The sequence below is a fragment of the Protopterus annectens genome, chromosome 3.part0, assembly GCF_019279795.1.
Source record: "Protopterus annectens isolate FY-2018-M chromosome 3.part0, PAN1.0, whole genome shotgun sequence".
In the NCBI taxonomy this organism is placed as follows: domain Eukaryota; kingdom Metazoa; phylum Chordata; order Ceratodontiformes; family Protopteridae; genus Protopterus; species Protopterus annectens.
The window spans coordinates 1,844,431,682-1,844,446,554 of record NC_056731.1 but is presented as its reverse complement, the minus strand read 5'-3'; the positions used below and the strand labels follow the sequence as shown (position 1 = coordinate 1,844,446,554).

The 14,873-nt window shown below is 37.8% G+C and overlaps 1 protein-coding gene across 2 annotated transcripts in view; it reads left to right on the top strand.

Annotated features, from left to right (window-relative positions):
- Nucleotides 1-7,934, top strand: part of PGPEP1L (pyroglutamyl-peptidase I like) — a 1,609,062-nt gene extending 1,601,128 nt beyond the window's left edge. For both annotated transcript variants that reach the window (XM_044065895.1, XM_044065896.1), the window contains one exon: nucleotides 7,722-7,934. In XM_044065895.1, the coding sequence (XP_043921830.1) occupies nucleotides 7,722-7,899 (178 nt within the window). In that variant the 3' untranslated portion in view covers nucleotides 7,900-7,934. The remainder of the gene's footprint in view (nucleotides 1-7,721) is intronic.
- The last annotated feature ends 6,939 nt before the right edge of the window (nucleotides 7,935-14,873 follow it).

The following is a 14,873-nucleotide window of genomic DNA, read 5'->3' as shown; positions in this document are numbered from 1 at the left end:
TGTGTGTGTGTGTGTGTGTGTGTGTGTGTGTGTGTGTGTGTGTGTGTGTGTGTGTGTGTGTGTGTGTGCGTGTGTATGTGTGTGTGCTCGCATGCACACTTGTCTGGAGCCGGATCATGGTTAAATGGGCCCTTAGGCAGGGTAATGAATCGGGGCCCCCTTCCCATGCATTGTTATTTGCATATGTGATTATATTATTTTTTGTCAAAAAACCTAAGTAAAACTTAGTTTGTATGTTATGATGCCTCCATTGTATGTCTCAATGTTAAAGTATAACCAATAAAACATGTTTGAAAGAAGCAGATTTTGTACCAGAAAACTTCTACCCATATATGTTGCTTCACATGTACCCTGTTTATTTATTTTATTTATTTATTTACTTATTTATTTTTATTCTATTTATTTGTTTATTTATTCTTTGTATGAATATGAAACTGTATTTACTTAGTATGCATGTTGCCTTACAGAGTTAACAAGGAGTGGTAGTCACTGTGATTTAATATTTCCTTTAATAATACCACTGAATTTCATGAAGTGTTTGGGCTGCAGGGCCTTGATACATTGTTGCTTCTATGTTTTTTGTTTGTTTGTTTTTCATTTATACAGTTTTTGTTCTCATTGAATTTACTGTATACTTTTTGATGGTTAGCTGCAAGTGTATTTTGTGTAAGGTATGTTTGGTAGGTTTTATAGGTTCATAGGTGTTTTCTAGGCTAACGACCACAAGGCCTTTTTAAGCCTAGCCATGCATCCCAAATCTCTGACAAGTTCTGATACCCTTGATAAGTGTAAGTATGAGCCTAGGAGATGAACTATGTACAGGTTAACTGTTTATATTAAAGACATAGGTGCCAAACCAGGGATGAATTCCCATTTTCCCATCCAATTGTCCAAGTTGCACTTCAGTTGAGTTAGGGAGGAACTCTGTTTCACGTGGATGGGGAGCCAGTTCCATAGATGGGGTAGTCTCTGGGATACATACCTATCTCTCTAGCAGGTCCTATTTATATCACAGGCAAGGCTTAAGTCTTTAGAATGGGTAATTCTGCTACTGTTTGTTTTGTGGATATGCAGGAGGTCCATCAGAGTGGGGCTGACAATGCCCTGTATGCCAGGCATAGATCTCCCCTCAAAAGCCTGTAGAAGACAGAATACAGGGATATGGCCTTGAGGCAGTCCGCATAGGACTTGGTCTGATGAATGCCAAATATAGTGGAACAATGACTTCCTTGGACTTAGCTGCCATAACGTTGTTTATAAGTTGTGCAGCATAGAATGATTTCCTTACCACTGTAGACACATGATGATCAAATGCTAGATTACTATCTACAGTATGTTTGTCCCTATGTCCCTGACTACTGGGTCAGCTCTAAGGGGTGTGCTATCAATATGATAGTTACCAGGGATGGATGACTTTCCAAAGGATACTATTATGCATTTTTTGGCAATTAGTTTTATTCCATGGCTCTGACACTAGTTATTTATCTATGTCAGCTCCTCCAGGAGAACATTTGGGTCATTGTGAGATTCAACGACAGCTCCTAGTTTGCAATCATCTGCAAATTTTGTAAGCCACAGACCACTGACATTGGCCTTGACTTCTGAGAAGTAAATACCAAAAAAGAACAGTCCAAGGACTGATCCCTGAGGGAATCAACTTGTGACTGGCCTCTTTGTAGAGGTGGACTCCCCAATTCTAACTTCCTGGGTCCTGCTTGTGAGGCAGTTAGCTATCCAATGGGTGACATACAGGTTTGTACCTAACCTTCTGAGTTTGTCAACAATGCCTGAGTGGGGTACTGTGTCAAATGCCTTGGCCAGGTCAAGGTAGGCAGTGTGAATGATTTTGCCCTCATCCATTGCTTTGGTGACCTTCTCAAAGAAGACCACCAGGTTGAGTAGGCATAATTAGCCCTTGACGAAACCAAACTGGGTTGGGTCCACTGTCTGGAGGTTTATTGTATCTCTGTTGATCATCTCCATGATAATTCTTTCCATGGCTTTACATATAAGACTAGTGAGACTTATGGGTCTGTAGTTTCCAGGGTCTGTAGGTGGCCTACCTTTGTGCAGAGGGATGACTGTTGCCTTTCTCCATTCATGAGGCACAAAGCCTGTTTGGAGGCTACAGTTAAATATTAATTCCAGAGGCCCTGATAGGTCATCTTTCATGCTATTTAGAAGGCATCCTGGGATATTGTCTGGGCCCATTAATGCTGTGTTCTTGGTCTTAGAGAGAGCATTAAGGATCTGCTCCCTAGTGATAGTAGGGGAAGTTATATTTGATGATATTTCCTGAGGGAAAGTTGAGGGGGAGAGGGGGAGAGAGGAGTAAACTGGAGCTGAATTTATAAGCCAGGAAGTTTGCTATATCTTCTGGCTCAGTATAGGTGGCTCCATTTACAATAAGCTCTGCACACAATTGTGTATTACCTTTGAGGTTGTGGACATAACTAAATAATCCTTTGTAGTTGTCCTTGGCCTGGGAAGCCAAACTTACCTCAAATTCATCTTCGGTAGACTTTATTTCTCATCTGAGTTGTTTGTTTAGTTTGATAAGAGTGCTTTTATCCTTCTGGGTGCTGCACCTCCTAATTTTTGCCATGATTTTCTTCCTCCTGTTATACATCTGATTGATTTTGTGATTCCAACAGAGTGGCTTGTTTTTTGAGTTAGTTCTGTACTTCTTCCTGGTGGGTATAGCTGCCTCTATGCAGCTATTAACATGCTTTTACAGGGTTTCTGTGAATAGTTCTGCATAGGCAGAAGTGTTCTCATGGTTTATAGGGTCTTGAAATTTTGCCATGTTCTCACTTAAGGAGGCAGGAGGTTAGCCTTAGAATAGTTCCTGAATATTCCCAGTTGAGCTGTGGGTCCAGGTTTTATTTTTACTTCAAAGGAGACTATTTTGTGGTCTGACCTTACCAGGGAAGGCATTACAGTGTTGGGTGTGCAGCATTCTCCCATATTAGTGAGGACCAGATCCAGTGTGGTTGCACCCCTGGTTGGTGTATTGTGTTTACAAAATCCAGGAATTTCTGTGCATGTACGTTTGATGTCGTATAGGATTCCCAGTTAATAGTGGGGTAATTAAAGTCACCCGTGAATATGGTATTGGATTGGATGGTTAGTGTTTTTTTAATAAGTTTAAATGCATGGTATGGGTTTCCTGGGTCATAGAGGGGGACCTAAATCTTGCAAGAAAGTGGTATTGGATTTTACCTGTGGTGATTTGAACATGGAGCAGCTCAAGAGCATTGTCTTATTTGACCAGCCTTGAAGTATATTTATTTTTGACGCAAATAGAGACACCTCCACCTTTAGTCCCTGCTTATGAAGTAGCTGATCTAAATGTGTGGAGGACATTATAACCTTACACTGTTGGTGTGCTGTTCGTGGCCTTAAACCATGTCTCAGAGACCATAAAGACATCGGCATTCTCCAGGGTAAAGAGAGCTTCCAGGGAGTGGAGTTTTTTATTTAGGCTCCTAGCATTGAGCAGTAAGTAATACCTTTAGATTTTCTTGGTTTTGATTTGCTATGTCAGAAGTACTTTCAGTTTGGCATTGCCTAAAAAGGCACTATGGGGGAAGACAATGTTTTAGCTAATATTCAAAAGCCTACAGGGGAGAGGTGCAGACCATCCCTGGCAAAGCAGCATGGTCTGTTGACCATCTCTTTCTATGCTGATTGCTGACAAATATTGCACCCCCTTAGAATGACACCAGAAACTAAGCCAATTACTAAAGTCAATCATCTTTTGTTCATATTGTGGCATCATCCTTGGAGAAGGTAAAATGCTGCTCAATGCTAGGCTCATACCAGCCTGAGACACATATTCCGAGAGCTCTATGATGTCTCTCTTCATATAGTATAGGGAGGTACGTCTCAGGCCATTTACTCCCACATGGACTATAACTGAGTCATATTGGTAACTGTGGTCCAGTGACCTGAGTGCATGCATAATGTGGTGGATCCTAGCCCCGGATAAGCAACTGACCATAACTTTCTTCTTACTCAGCCTGGTGAGAGGGACATCAGTGTGTCTCATGATGGAGTCTCCAATGACTAGAATTTTGTATTGTGTGTTAACTTGCCATATGGGTTTAGAGGTAGAGGCTCCATGAGATGCAGCTCTATGTGTTGATGTGGGTGTTGTTTTGAAAGAGTTTGTTTGGGGCTGCTAAGGGTATTTCTTATGTGTACTTTGTCTAGGAGGTCTTTGTGGTTTAGGAAGGTTACATGTAAGTGCCTCAGTAAATGTGGGTCTATATGTCTGCTTTGAATTGTGCGTGATGAGTGCAGCATGTGTACTACTGACAACTTTATTGACATTAGGAGTACTTTTATGTGAGAGCTTTGCCTCCAGTGACATTGTATAAATATATCTCTCACATACCATATCAGCTTGTTTGCAAATTAACTGGTTGTCAGTAAACATGAGGCAATTTCTACATTGCCTTAAGATGCCCATATCCACCAAGCCAGTAACAGACAGTAGGAAAGTTTATATCCATGGCAGCAGACATTTTTTATTGATTAGACTGTTGGAGTGAAAATATCAATCACTATCAGGAGTATCTGGTTTGCAACTGTGTGGACAGTGCTTGTCACTGCAAACTTGTTGTCCTGTGTGCAACTAGATATTGGAGAAATTTCAGTTGTGCTTTTACAGGAAAATTTTCACTCAAGGTGTCTGAGTCTGTACAGAGCACTGCCAAACACTTGAGGGGAAACAACTATGTAGACCCTGAAAATTTAAGGATGAAGTATTTAGGCAGATATTCTGAAGTTGGAACAAATCAAGCAGTACTTACTGAAAACAAAGAATTAGCTTGTCAAGAATGATGAAAAGAGGGGAGTCGCATGAATGGCTAGTGCATGGCTACTACTAATGCTGGTCTCACCACAGCTTCACTCTGTTGGGATACAATACTCCTTTGCTTCTTCTCTCGCCAGAAGCAAAATGTTAGCACCAATCCCAAGAAGAGAAGCAGGCCACAGCATGTCTGGTGATCCACAATCTTGTCCCAGATGATCCAAGGGTCTGTAGGCTTGTAGCCTTTTTCTGGTAGATGCCTCGAATAGCAAATAGACCAATCAGGTACGTTAAGCACAGACACTCACTCTCCCACCAGAAACAGTCAGGAATCAATGCACTCTGCTCCTACTGTCACCAGGATCAGAATATAAGCACAGATTCCAATCTGTCATGTATAAAGCAGTTATTAGGCTTTCTGGTGATCAGCAGTCTCCGGGAAATAGTGTCACTGTACTCCTTCTCTCACCAGGAGAAAACAGAAGTACTAACCCCAAAATGACTACTGAGAGGTCTGACTCACAAGAGACACAGTTGTGGTCTCTTTTCAAGTTTTAATATGCAGTTAAAAGCAGAATACAAGTAAAACACAAATTATAGAAAAACAAATCACAGTATACAACATAGGAAAAGCCAATAAAGTAATATAAAATACAAGAAATAAAAGCAAACTAACCTTTCCCTCAAAGCAAGCTGTAGCAGAGTCTGGGTGAGCCTTTCCAGTAATGCTCTGAAATGTTTTATTTTATCCCTTAAATAGAAGGTTTAGTTCCTAGCTCTACTCCCTCACTTCACAGATGATTAACCTTATAAACCTGTTCTAACTTATGTGTGACTCCTTAATTGACCTGTTCTTATTTCTGTCTGACTCACAAGGAAGAGCTGTGGTCCCTTTTCAAGTTTTAGTATGCTGTTAAAAGCAGGATACAAGTAAAACACGGTGTAAAGAAAAACAAATCACAGTATACAAAATAGAAAAAAGCAAAAAAGTAATACAAAATACAAGAAATAAAAAACAAACTAACCTTTCCCTGAAAGCAAGCTGTGGCAGAGTCTGGGTGAGCCTTACCAATAAAGATGGTACTGATGTCTTCTAAGCTGTGTTGATATGCTTTCTTATTTTTATTTTAAGCGTGCATTGTTTTTAACTTTGCTGCACATTTTTGGAAGTGTACACCGTCAGAACTGGCCAAGTCATTATAAAAAACATCCATTGTACTTTCATTTCAATTCACATTTTCCATATGGATTATGGCATGTATTACTTTCTGAATGATTCCTCATCACTGACATTTTTGAGGTTGAAGTGCATTCACCTGTACTTCCTTCTTGGTAAGTAGTTTTTGCTTTAGTTTTCTGAACTTTTTTACTGAGATTTCTATATTTAGAGAAATACATCTACAGATAACAAAATTACTTTTACCATTCAATGCATTATCAATAATAGTTGTTTATTATACTGTAAGTTTTTTATTTTATTTGTACTCTTTTATCAAGGATATCTAGCAGCTGTAGTAAACCAAAGTTAATTGCAGAGTTTCAGTGAAAACACACACACATGCATGCACGCACACACACACACACACACACACACACACACACACACACACACACACACACACAAACACACACACACACATCTTTTTGTCCATCCATACCGTGTTCTGCATATATTCCATGGAAGAAGCAGCACAGGAACAAAATCTTCTTGTATTTAAATTCCATGTGCACAGAATTCAGAATGGAAGAAGTAAACAACAGCTGTGTGTGATGATGATGTATGCACAGATGCAACAGGTATGTGCAACTAGACGCAAAGGGTGACAGTTCCCCAGCCATCAGGCCCTCCTCCAAGCCAGTGATTCCTAGGTGACTGCCTTGGTCACCTAGTGCTGGATCTGGACATCTCTATGTCTGTGTTCATAGGTCAGTACTAGGCTAACTACCTTTGTGGGCTATTTTAAGCCCAGTCAATTACCCCATGTGAGAATCAAACCCTGCATCTTATGTCTGGAACACCTTGACCATTATGCCAACCTCCCAACTGAGAAGCAGTTTAATGAAAAGGACTTGTTTACCCTTATTTTGTTTATTGCACTTATTCATTTTTGTTTATCTATTTGGTTCTTACTGCAGCCATTCTGTAACATAGTCTGAGGTGTGAGTAAAGCCTAATAGAAGCACACCCTACTACAAAAAAGCATTAAGCACTTGTCTCATGTTTTCAAACACAATTTGGTATGCTCTTAGCAAGACATAACCCATGCATTGCCATGTATTAATGCTTGAATATGAACCTGAGGAAAATTTGATGGGTTGAAGTTGGGAGGAAAGATGGCTTCAGATAAGATCATGCAACCTATGTCATATGTAGGGCTGAAGTGTTGATAAGTACAGTGTGCTTTACAAACAAACCAAAAAAAAAAAACACCGAGCAGAGAAAAAGTTTGAACCTGTTAATTTTTGTTTACTACATATGCTAACTACATTTTTTATGTTTTGCTTTCCATCTTTTAAATTTATGTTTCTGCTAGTTTCACTACTTATCAGGAAAAATAACATGGTGGCTATTTGTTTATTTTTGTCACTAAGCAATAATCATTAATGCAACATGAACCTGCGTCTGAGGTTGACCGTGATTTATTACTTTTTTAAAGGCAGTGATTTTTTTTTTAACCTTTTAACCCATGTATTTGCCTGCTAGGCAATTAACCTTGACAGGTAGTAGGTTATGTTTGAATTTGTTCATGTCTGGTTTGTTCAGCTATGTGGCATGTGGAATGAAATTACTTAGTAAAACTTATTGTGAATAAACATCTGAAGGATGGATTGGGATAGAGAGAAAAGAATTTCTAAAGCTTGTAGTGGCTCATAGACATATTTATTGTTATTTCCTCAACAGGTACCTCTGTGATTATGTTTATTACGTATCTCTGTACTGTGGTAATGGGATGGCTGCCTTCATCCACGTACCTCCATTGTCCAAGGCTTTGACTGCTAATTTTCTGGGCAGAGTGCTGCAGAAGATTATCCAGGAGATGTTGCTTCAGCTTCAGGAAATTTTATGTGAAACACAGTAATCACCAAATAAAGCTCACCCTTGCTTTAAATTCTATTGTTTACTGTCCCTCCTTCGTTCTAATGCAGCACCAAGAAAAAGGATAAAGATGATTACCCTCTCCCTCCAAAATGGTTTCAGACTATGAAGTGCCCAACAGTCCTGACACAGTTATTTCAACAATAATTCACAATTTTATCTGAGAATCCAATTTCAGTTCAGTAATACACAATAAGCTGCACCACACTGTTTCTGTAGCAATTATTCTGTGAGATGTATGAAAATGTAAAACATGTGAGCTCTATACTGCATTCAAAAATGGAAGCTGTTATTTTTCTTGTAACACATCTGACAGTAAAACTCAGTAAATAAAGAAAGCATGACTGGTACTTCAAAGCAAATTCTAGAAAGGATTCATGCGCAGTGAACCTTATCTTAATGCACAACTATGTTATCATTTTTTTTTTCTTCAAAGGTGTTTAATAGCAGTTTATAATCAGCAGTTATAAAAAAGTCAGACATGCATTTTGATTTGACTTAAAATAATCGATAAAGATTAGGCAATGAAATATGCATACATTACTGCTTCTGGTCAGAGAGTGATATGTATTATTTTTATCGAATTATTAGAAGTTCAATCAGATAATTTCTTATCTACTTTTAATGGGAATTACTAGAGGTAAAACTCCACATCTCAAATAAACAAATAAATAGATTTTACTAGCAGTAACCTGCAACATAAGTCTTCACGTTTATGTAATACAGAACAAAAATACACAGTTGGTCATTTATGTATCAATGTCACCTGGTAATCTACTTCTGCTTCAGTCATCCTACAGCCTGTGTCATGTATGAGGGGAGTTTGGTGTTTGAAGTGACATAGTTATTTTGTGCCCTCAAGGCTCGTCACTAGCCCCTGCCCCCAATGGTAAGGCCAGTGCTGTAGTAATAAAAGCTGTTCTGAAATAAAATGTATGACTGGAGCTCTGACATGGGGAATCCTGTCTGAAGCTGTGACACTTTGCATTGCACTGTATAGTAACACAGAAGGAATATACAATATATTATATAGTTCTGGAAAGCAATATAAAGTATTGTAGCACTTTTCTGGTAGCATTGTAGCACTTTTCTGAAAGGAGCTGTGGCATTCTGCTTTGCATTCTATAAGACAGAACAGGCATTATCATGTCAGTATTTTGTTATAATAAGTGCTATTCTGAAAAACTCAAACTGTATTATTTTGACTGGGGATGTAACATAGGATGGGGTCCTGACTACAGCTATGACATTTTGCATTGCATTTCATAGCAATGGAGAATTAACTTACTATGAAAAAAAAACTGACACATTCTAAGTAGCAGGGCAGCATTACAGTGAAACTATAACATAAAGCAAGATACATTTTTACAATACCTTTAGAGTGGGTCTGAGCTGGAGCTGTGAGATTTTGCAATGTTTCTTAAATCAGCATAATAGAAATGTCACAGGATGGCTGGATGGTTACACTATTTACAAAAAGACTGTTAGGAAAAAAAGGAATTGTATTATTTAAGTTGACTATTATTTTTAATTTAAAAATTACAGTTGACTTTCTGTTTTGTTTCTTGTCCTTGGGACTCCATGCATGAGAGATCCAATGAGATCTAAGGTGCTGAAAAAAACAAATAAGATTACTCCATTCACCAGGCTGTTTTCAAAATAGCATGACATTAAGCTTATTATAAATGCAGAATTAGGTGATTATACCTTATTATAGGTCTTATTTTATTATTTATTTATTTACATTTCTTTTCTGGGATAGTTTACTGGACCTAGGAGTGCCCATTTTCAGTGGAGGCCTGGGGAGAAAAGCTCCAAATATTATATATACGTTGACAACTGTTAACATATTCAAGTTACTAGTAAGCAACATTATACAAAGTACAAAAATAACAATGTTATTTGAGAAGAATAGAAATGCTGCTGAGAAAATGATTCATTGGACTACTGTATGAAGCAGCAAGGAGCTGTGTCTATTGGCTCAGGCTGTTCAGTTGACTAAGGCTAGCCTATGACTGAGAGTAAATAAATGAATTAACATATATCAGTGGCTGCAAAGGAAGAAGCATGGGGAGCAACTTTTTTAGTATTTTTCATTGTTCTATGGCTGCCACTGCCAACATATAAAAAGTTATTTTTTTTATTTAAGTGTGTGCATGTGTTTGTGTGTGTATACATATGTATGTGTATATGTGGGAACATAAGAAAATTCTTGGCTAAGGTTATAAGCACCTCTGGGCCAATAGCCTAGTATTGTCCTATGAACCTAAATATATATATATATATATATATATATATATATATATATATATATATATATATATGTGTGTGTGTGTGTGTGTGTGTGTGTGTGTGTATTTTATATATATATATATATATATATATATATATATATATATATATATATAATCACAAAATACTGAAATCTCGAATTTCTGTATTTCGCGACCATAAAAGCGAAAACCTTCAAACATCGAACCTTCACAATCCCGAAACTACAAATCCTGAATAGACAGCATACACCATACCACACATAAACCACTACACCCACACTACAAAACAAACACACAAAAACAAAACACCACACATCCATATACCTACACTACACATAAGCAGGGGGGCAAGCCCCCTGCACACCCCCTACTTATGTATACTAACTCCGAGATCGCACAAACTGTAAAAGACAGTACACTCACACCCAGACATTCCACAGTCACTTGCACACACACAGACACAGACACACACACACACACACACACACACACATCACACATAGACAAACACCAACACATCCAACAATTACACACTCATACATTCATCTTCCTACCCTAATCCACACATACAACTTACAAACAATCTCACATACACTCAAACTCCCACCCAAAACCCTTACAAAACACTCACTTAAATCCATACACTACGCCGAACAACATCCAAACCAAACAGCGCATGTCACATAACGTAAAGCCATAACCGCAAATTCAATATATTTGAATTCACGATTATGAACTTTCGACATTTTCTAAATTTGCCTTTATGGTCGCGAAATACTGAAATTGGAGATTTCAGTATTTTGCGATTATAAAGGGGAACCATATATATATATATATATATATATATATATATATATATATATATATATATATGGGAGCCGTTTATAATTTCGAAATACAGAAATGTCGAATTTCAGTATCTCGAGACTATAAACCTGAATGTTTAAAATAGCGAAAGTTCATAATCGCGAATTCGAATATCTTGAATTCGCAGTTATGGCCTTATGCTACGTGATGTTCAGGATTGTGTGTTTATGGTGCGCGGTGCCATGTGTGGATCTAGGTGTTTTGTCAGGTAAGTGAGTGTTTTGTAAGGGATTTGAGTGGGGGTTAGAGTGTGCTGAAATGTTTGATGTGTGTGTGAGGTACTGGAGAATGTGCGTCTGTGAGTTTGCTTTTGTTTCCTGTTTGTGCGATCTCACAGTTAGTATATATAAGTTGGGGGGGTGCAGGGGGGCTTGCCCCCCTGCTTATGTGTGTATGAGTTGTGTATGTGTGTAGTTTTTGTTTGTTTATGTTGTGATGTGGGTGTTGTAGTGTATGTTTGGTGTAATGTATACGGTTTGTGCGGTGTTTTAAATTTCACGGTTTTGGGCTCGGGTTTTGTAGTTTCTGTGTTTTGTGGATGCAGTTTCATAGTTTCAAGATACTAAAATTTGATGTTTCAGTATTTCGAGATTATGAAATGAATCTATATATATATATATATATATATATATATATATATATATATATATATATATATATTCTATGTGAGAAGGCAGAAAAGCTCTCAACTGCCCCTGAATTTGCAGAATGTGCCTTGTTTTGCTTTATATTTTAGTCAGTCCCATGTAAAAATTACGGTTTTCTGGCAAAATATATTACATTTCAGTCTTTGCAAGTTAGGAAGTTAGGGTATATTAAAATGCTGAAGGAAAAGGCCAAAAAGTAAAATAAAATGTGAAAAACATAAAGATGAAGTAATCTACCTGGCTAGTGTGGGACCTGAATGGGGAGATGATGGGAAGGCCTTTAATGGGTACAGGAGGAGATCAGTTTACAACAAGGGGAATATAAGAAGTTTAGAGATCCATTTCATCTATGACTGACCCTATTGATTGCAGTCTGACACCTGAGGTTTATATAGTCAATAAAGTGGCTAGAGTGAGTGGGTACTGTGAATGAAGGCAACTGACCCCATTTGTTACTTGAAAACAGGTTTTGGTTTTTGACCAGCTGTAATATAGCTCCACCTCATTCCAGTTAGTTCCACCCTTTCAGTTGCATTCTGCAGTCCTTCCAGTTGCTTAAAAGTCACCAGTCACCACTGATCCCCATCTCATCTTTTCTACACCTGTTTCACAGTCTAATAATATTATTGTACATGGTAGGGATGCCCTTTTAATTTTTTTTCTATATATGTAAACTACAGCATCTCAAAATGCAGTGTGTCAATTATAATAGTTTTTTTTTTTGGTCAAAATCAGTTTAGGCTTCAATAGCAGAACATAGAGACACTTTTCAACAAATGAGTCTGCACTGTATAATGTGTTTTTATTAATTATTCATTTTGCATATTTCTTGGTCTTACTTCCCGGTTTTAGTCTAGTGACCTATCAGTAATTCAAGCTGACAGTTCAGTAAAGTATCACTATGCATTTCAATGGAAGAAATCTGTTGTATTGCTGAATTAGGCTGTGGGGGGGGGGGGGGTAAATTTAAGCATGACCACATTCTTTTCAAAGTTTTTGCTGGGTCAGCTTAAACATCACATTATATCACCCCCCCCCCCCCCAGGCAGAAATAAGTGTGCTTTAAAGTGCATTACTTTTCATTTTATATCATGACTCTGTAAACATATTTTAACTTTTAAAATAACAATACTATAAGGTGCAAGGAACCAAGCCAGTCTAGCATAATAAAACAGATAATTGCCACTTTAGTAATACTACTTCTTCAGAACACACATATTTTTTATATTTTAACTTTTCTTTCAGCTTTAATAAGTACCTCAATAATTGTTTTTAAGTCACAGCAACCCTTTTTTTGGCAAATTCAGTTAAATACAGCATTTGAATAATACATTTCAGCAGTTTATCTAGAGCATTTATACTTAATTGTTTCACCTTCACATCCCCTGTAATCCTCAATCTTCAGTTCCCTATTAGTGCATTCATTCTGCTATTAACACTTTATAGCATCCAGAAAAGAATGTGAAAGCTAGAGACTGTGGCTGTTATCCTGTGGAAGTTAGGATATTTTTATATGCTCCTAGCCAATCTCCCACTGGCTGGACATTGCAGTTTAGTGAGCCAGTGTAGATGCATGCTTCTGCACCACTGTGATACTCAGCTGAAGATGCCCTGCACTCTCTGATAAGCATGCATTCTCCAAACATCCCCATTTTAGAAGTTGTACTTCTCGCCCTTCTCCCCAGATGGTGTTTCTTTGTCAGAACTTTGCCTACCCCCCCCCCCCCAAGGACGGGTAAACTTGCATTGATCATTCAATCCCATCCCTCCTCAGCTGACTGCTGCAAAGTACAAAATGCCTGTTAAACCCAAATTGTCTGATGTGTTGTCAATTCCAAAATCTGTACCATGAAGCCATCTAATTCAGGGTATGTTCTGAGCCTTTAAATTGTTTTACAAGAAATAACATGATGCCATGTACATATTGTTAGCAGCAGTGCATTAAAGCAGATTTAAACAATATAAGCATTTGCAAATATGTGCAGTTGTTCACATTTCTGCATTATTAAATATTTTTCTTTGATCCAAATAAGAATTAACTAGTACAAAATTCAGTACATCATTTTCATATATGTCAGGATTTTAACTGTTCTTTAGGACTTTCTGGTCAGTTGTACATTCACCTGAACTACCCAAAGCAGTATAAGTATTACAGGAAGGTTTTAAAAAGGAACATCTGGTTAAACAGTGCCTTTCATTGCTCAAAGTTATCCCTGATATTGATGTCCTGCACAAAGTGGGGTTCGGGTTTAAAAAGGGATGCATACCAACTTATCTACTTTGAAAGAGTGTCTGGTATCTGATGTCTTAAAATAAGCTTGCTTACTTTTTTCTGTGTCTTTTTCTAATGTTTCCATCAGTCACAGTTCTTAGTTCATTCACTGAAGGGATATTATCTTCAAAGTCAGGTTTAAGCATTAAGTTGACTGTTACTGCCTCTGTTTTAGGACATGTGGAACTTCCCCATCCTATCAGCATGCAGCTTAGCACCAGCTTCTATTGTATACATTTCAGCTTTGCAATTTTTTGCATTTTTAAATTAAAAACTCTCACACACTTATATACTCCAAGCCAAAATGTTACCATTAATCAGATCCAAGGCCAAAAATGCAAACCACCAGGTTACAACCATAATGTATTTAATGCTTTTGTCCTTATGATAAATGGACTTCATCAGAATCTGATAAAGTCTATTTATCATAAGGACAAAAGCACTAAATAAAATATTATTATACTCAGGTGGCCAGCATATCCTCCATTGGGTCTGGTAATTCTTTATGTTTTGCATATGCTGGCTGCAAATGTTTCTACCATGCAATTAGCCTGTGACCAGTATGGGAGGGGTCACCTTTCTAGGTGCCAGATCTTATACATCACAGAACTGTTTCTAATGGGAACTACTGGAGAGAAGTTGTTATTCGTTATTGTTTCTGGCATCTCAAACATGGGAAAATGTTATCAAGGATGGGCACTACAACATGAGCCAATCTGGATTTGACAGGCTCTACAACAAGGAGTTTTAAGGCTCATCAGTTAATGCAGGCATGTAGTCTGTACTGTATACAAGCTGTTAACTGTCTTTTAGGCATTTACTGCTGCTTGGCTATTAAGTTCAATCATCTTAATAGATAATTTTTTGTTGTATTGCATGATGCTTTTCCATAGCCATA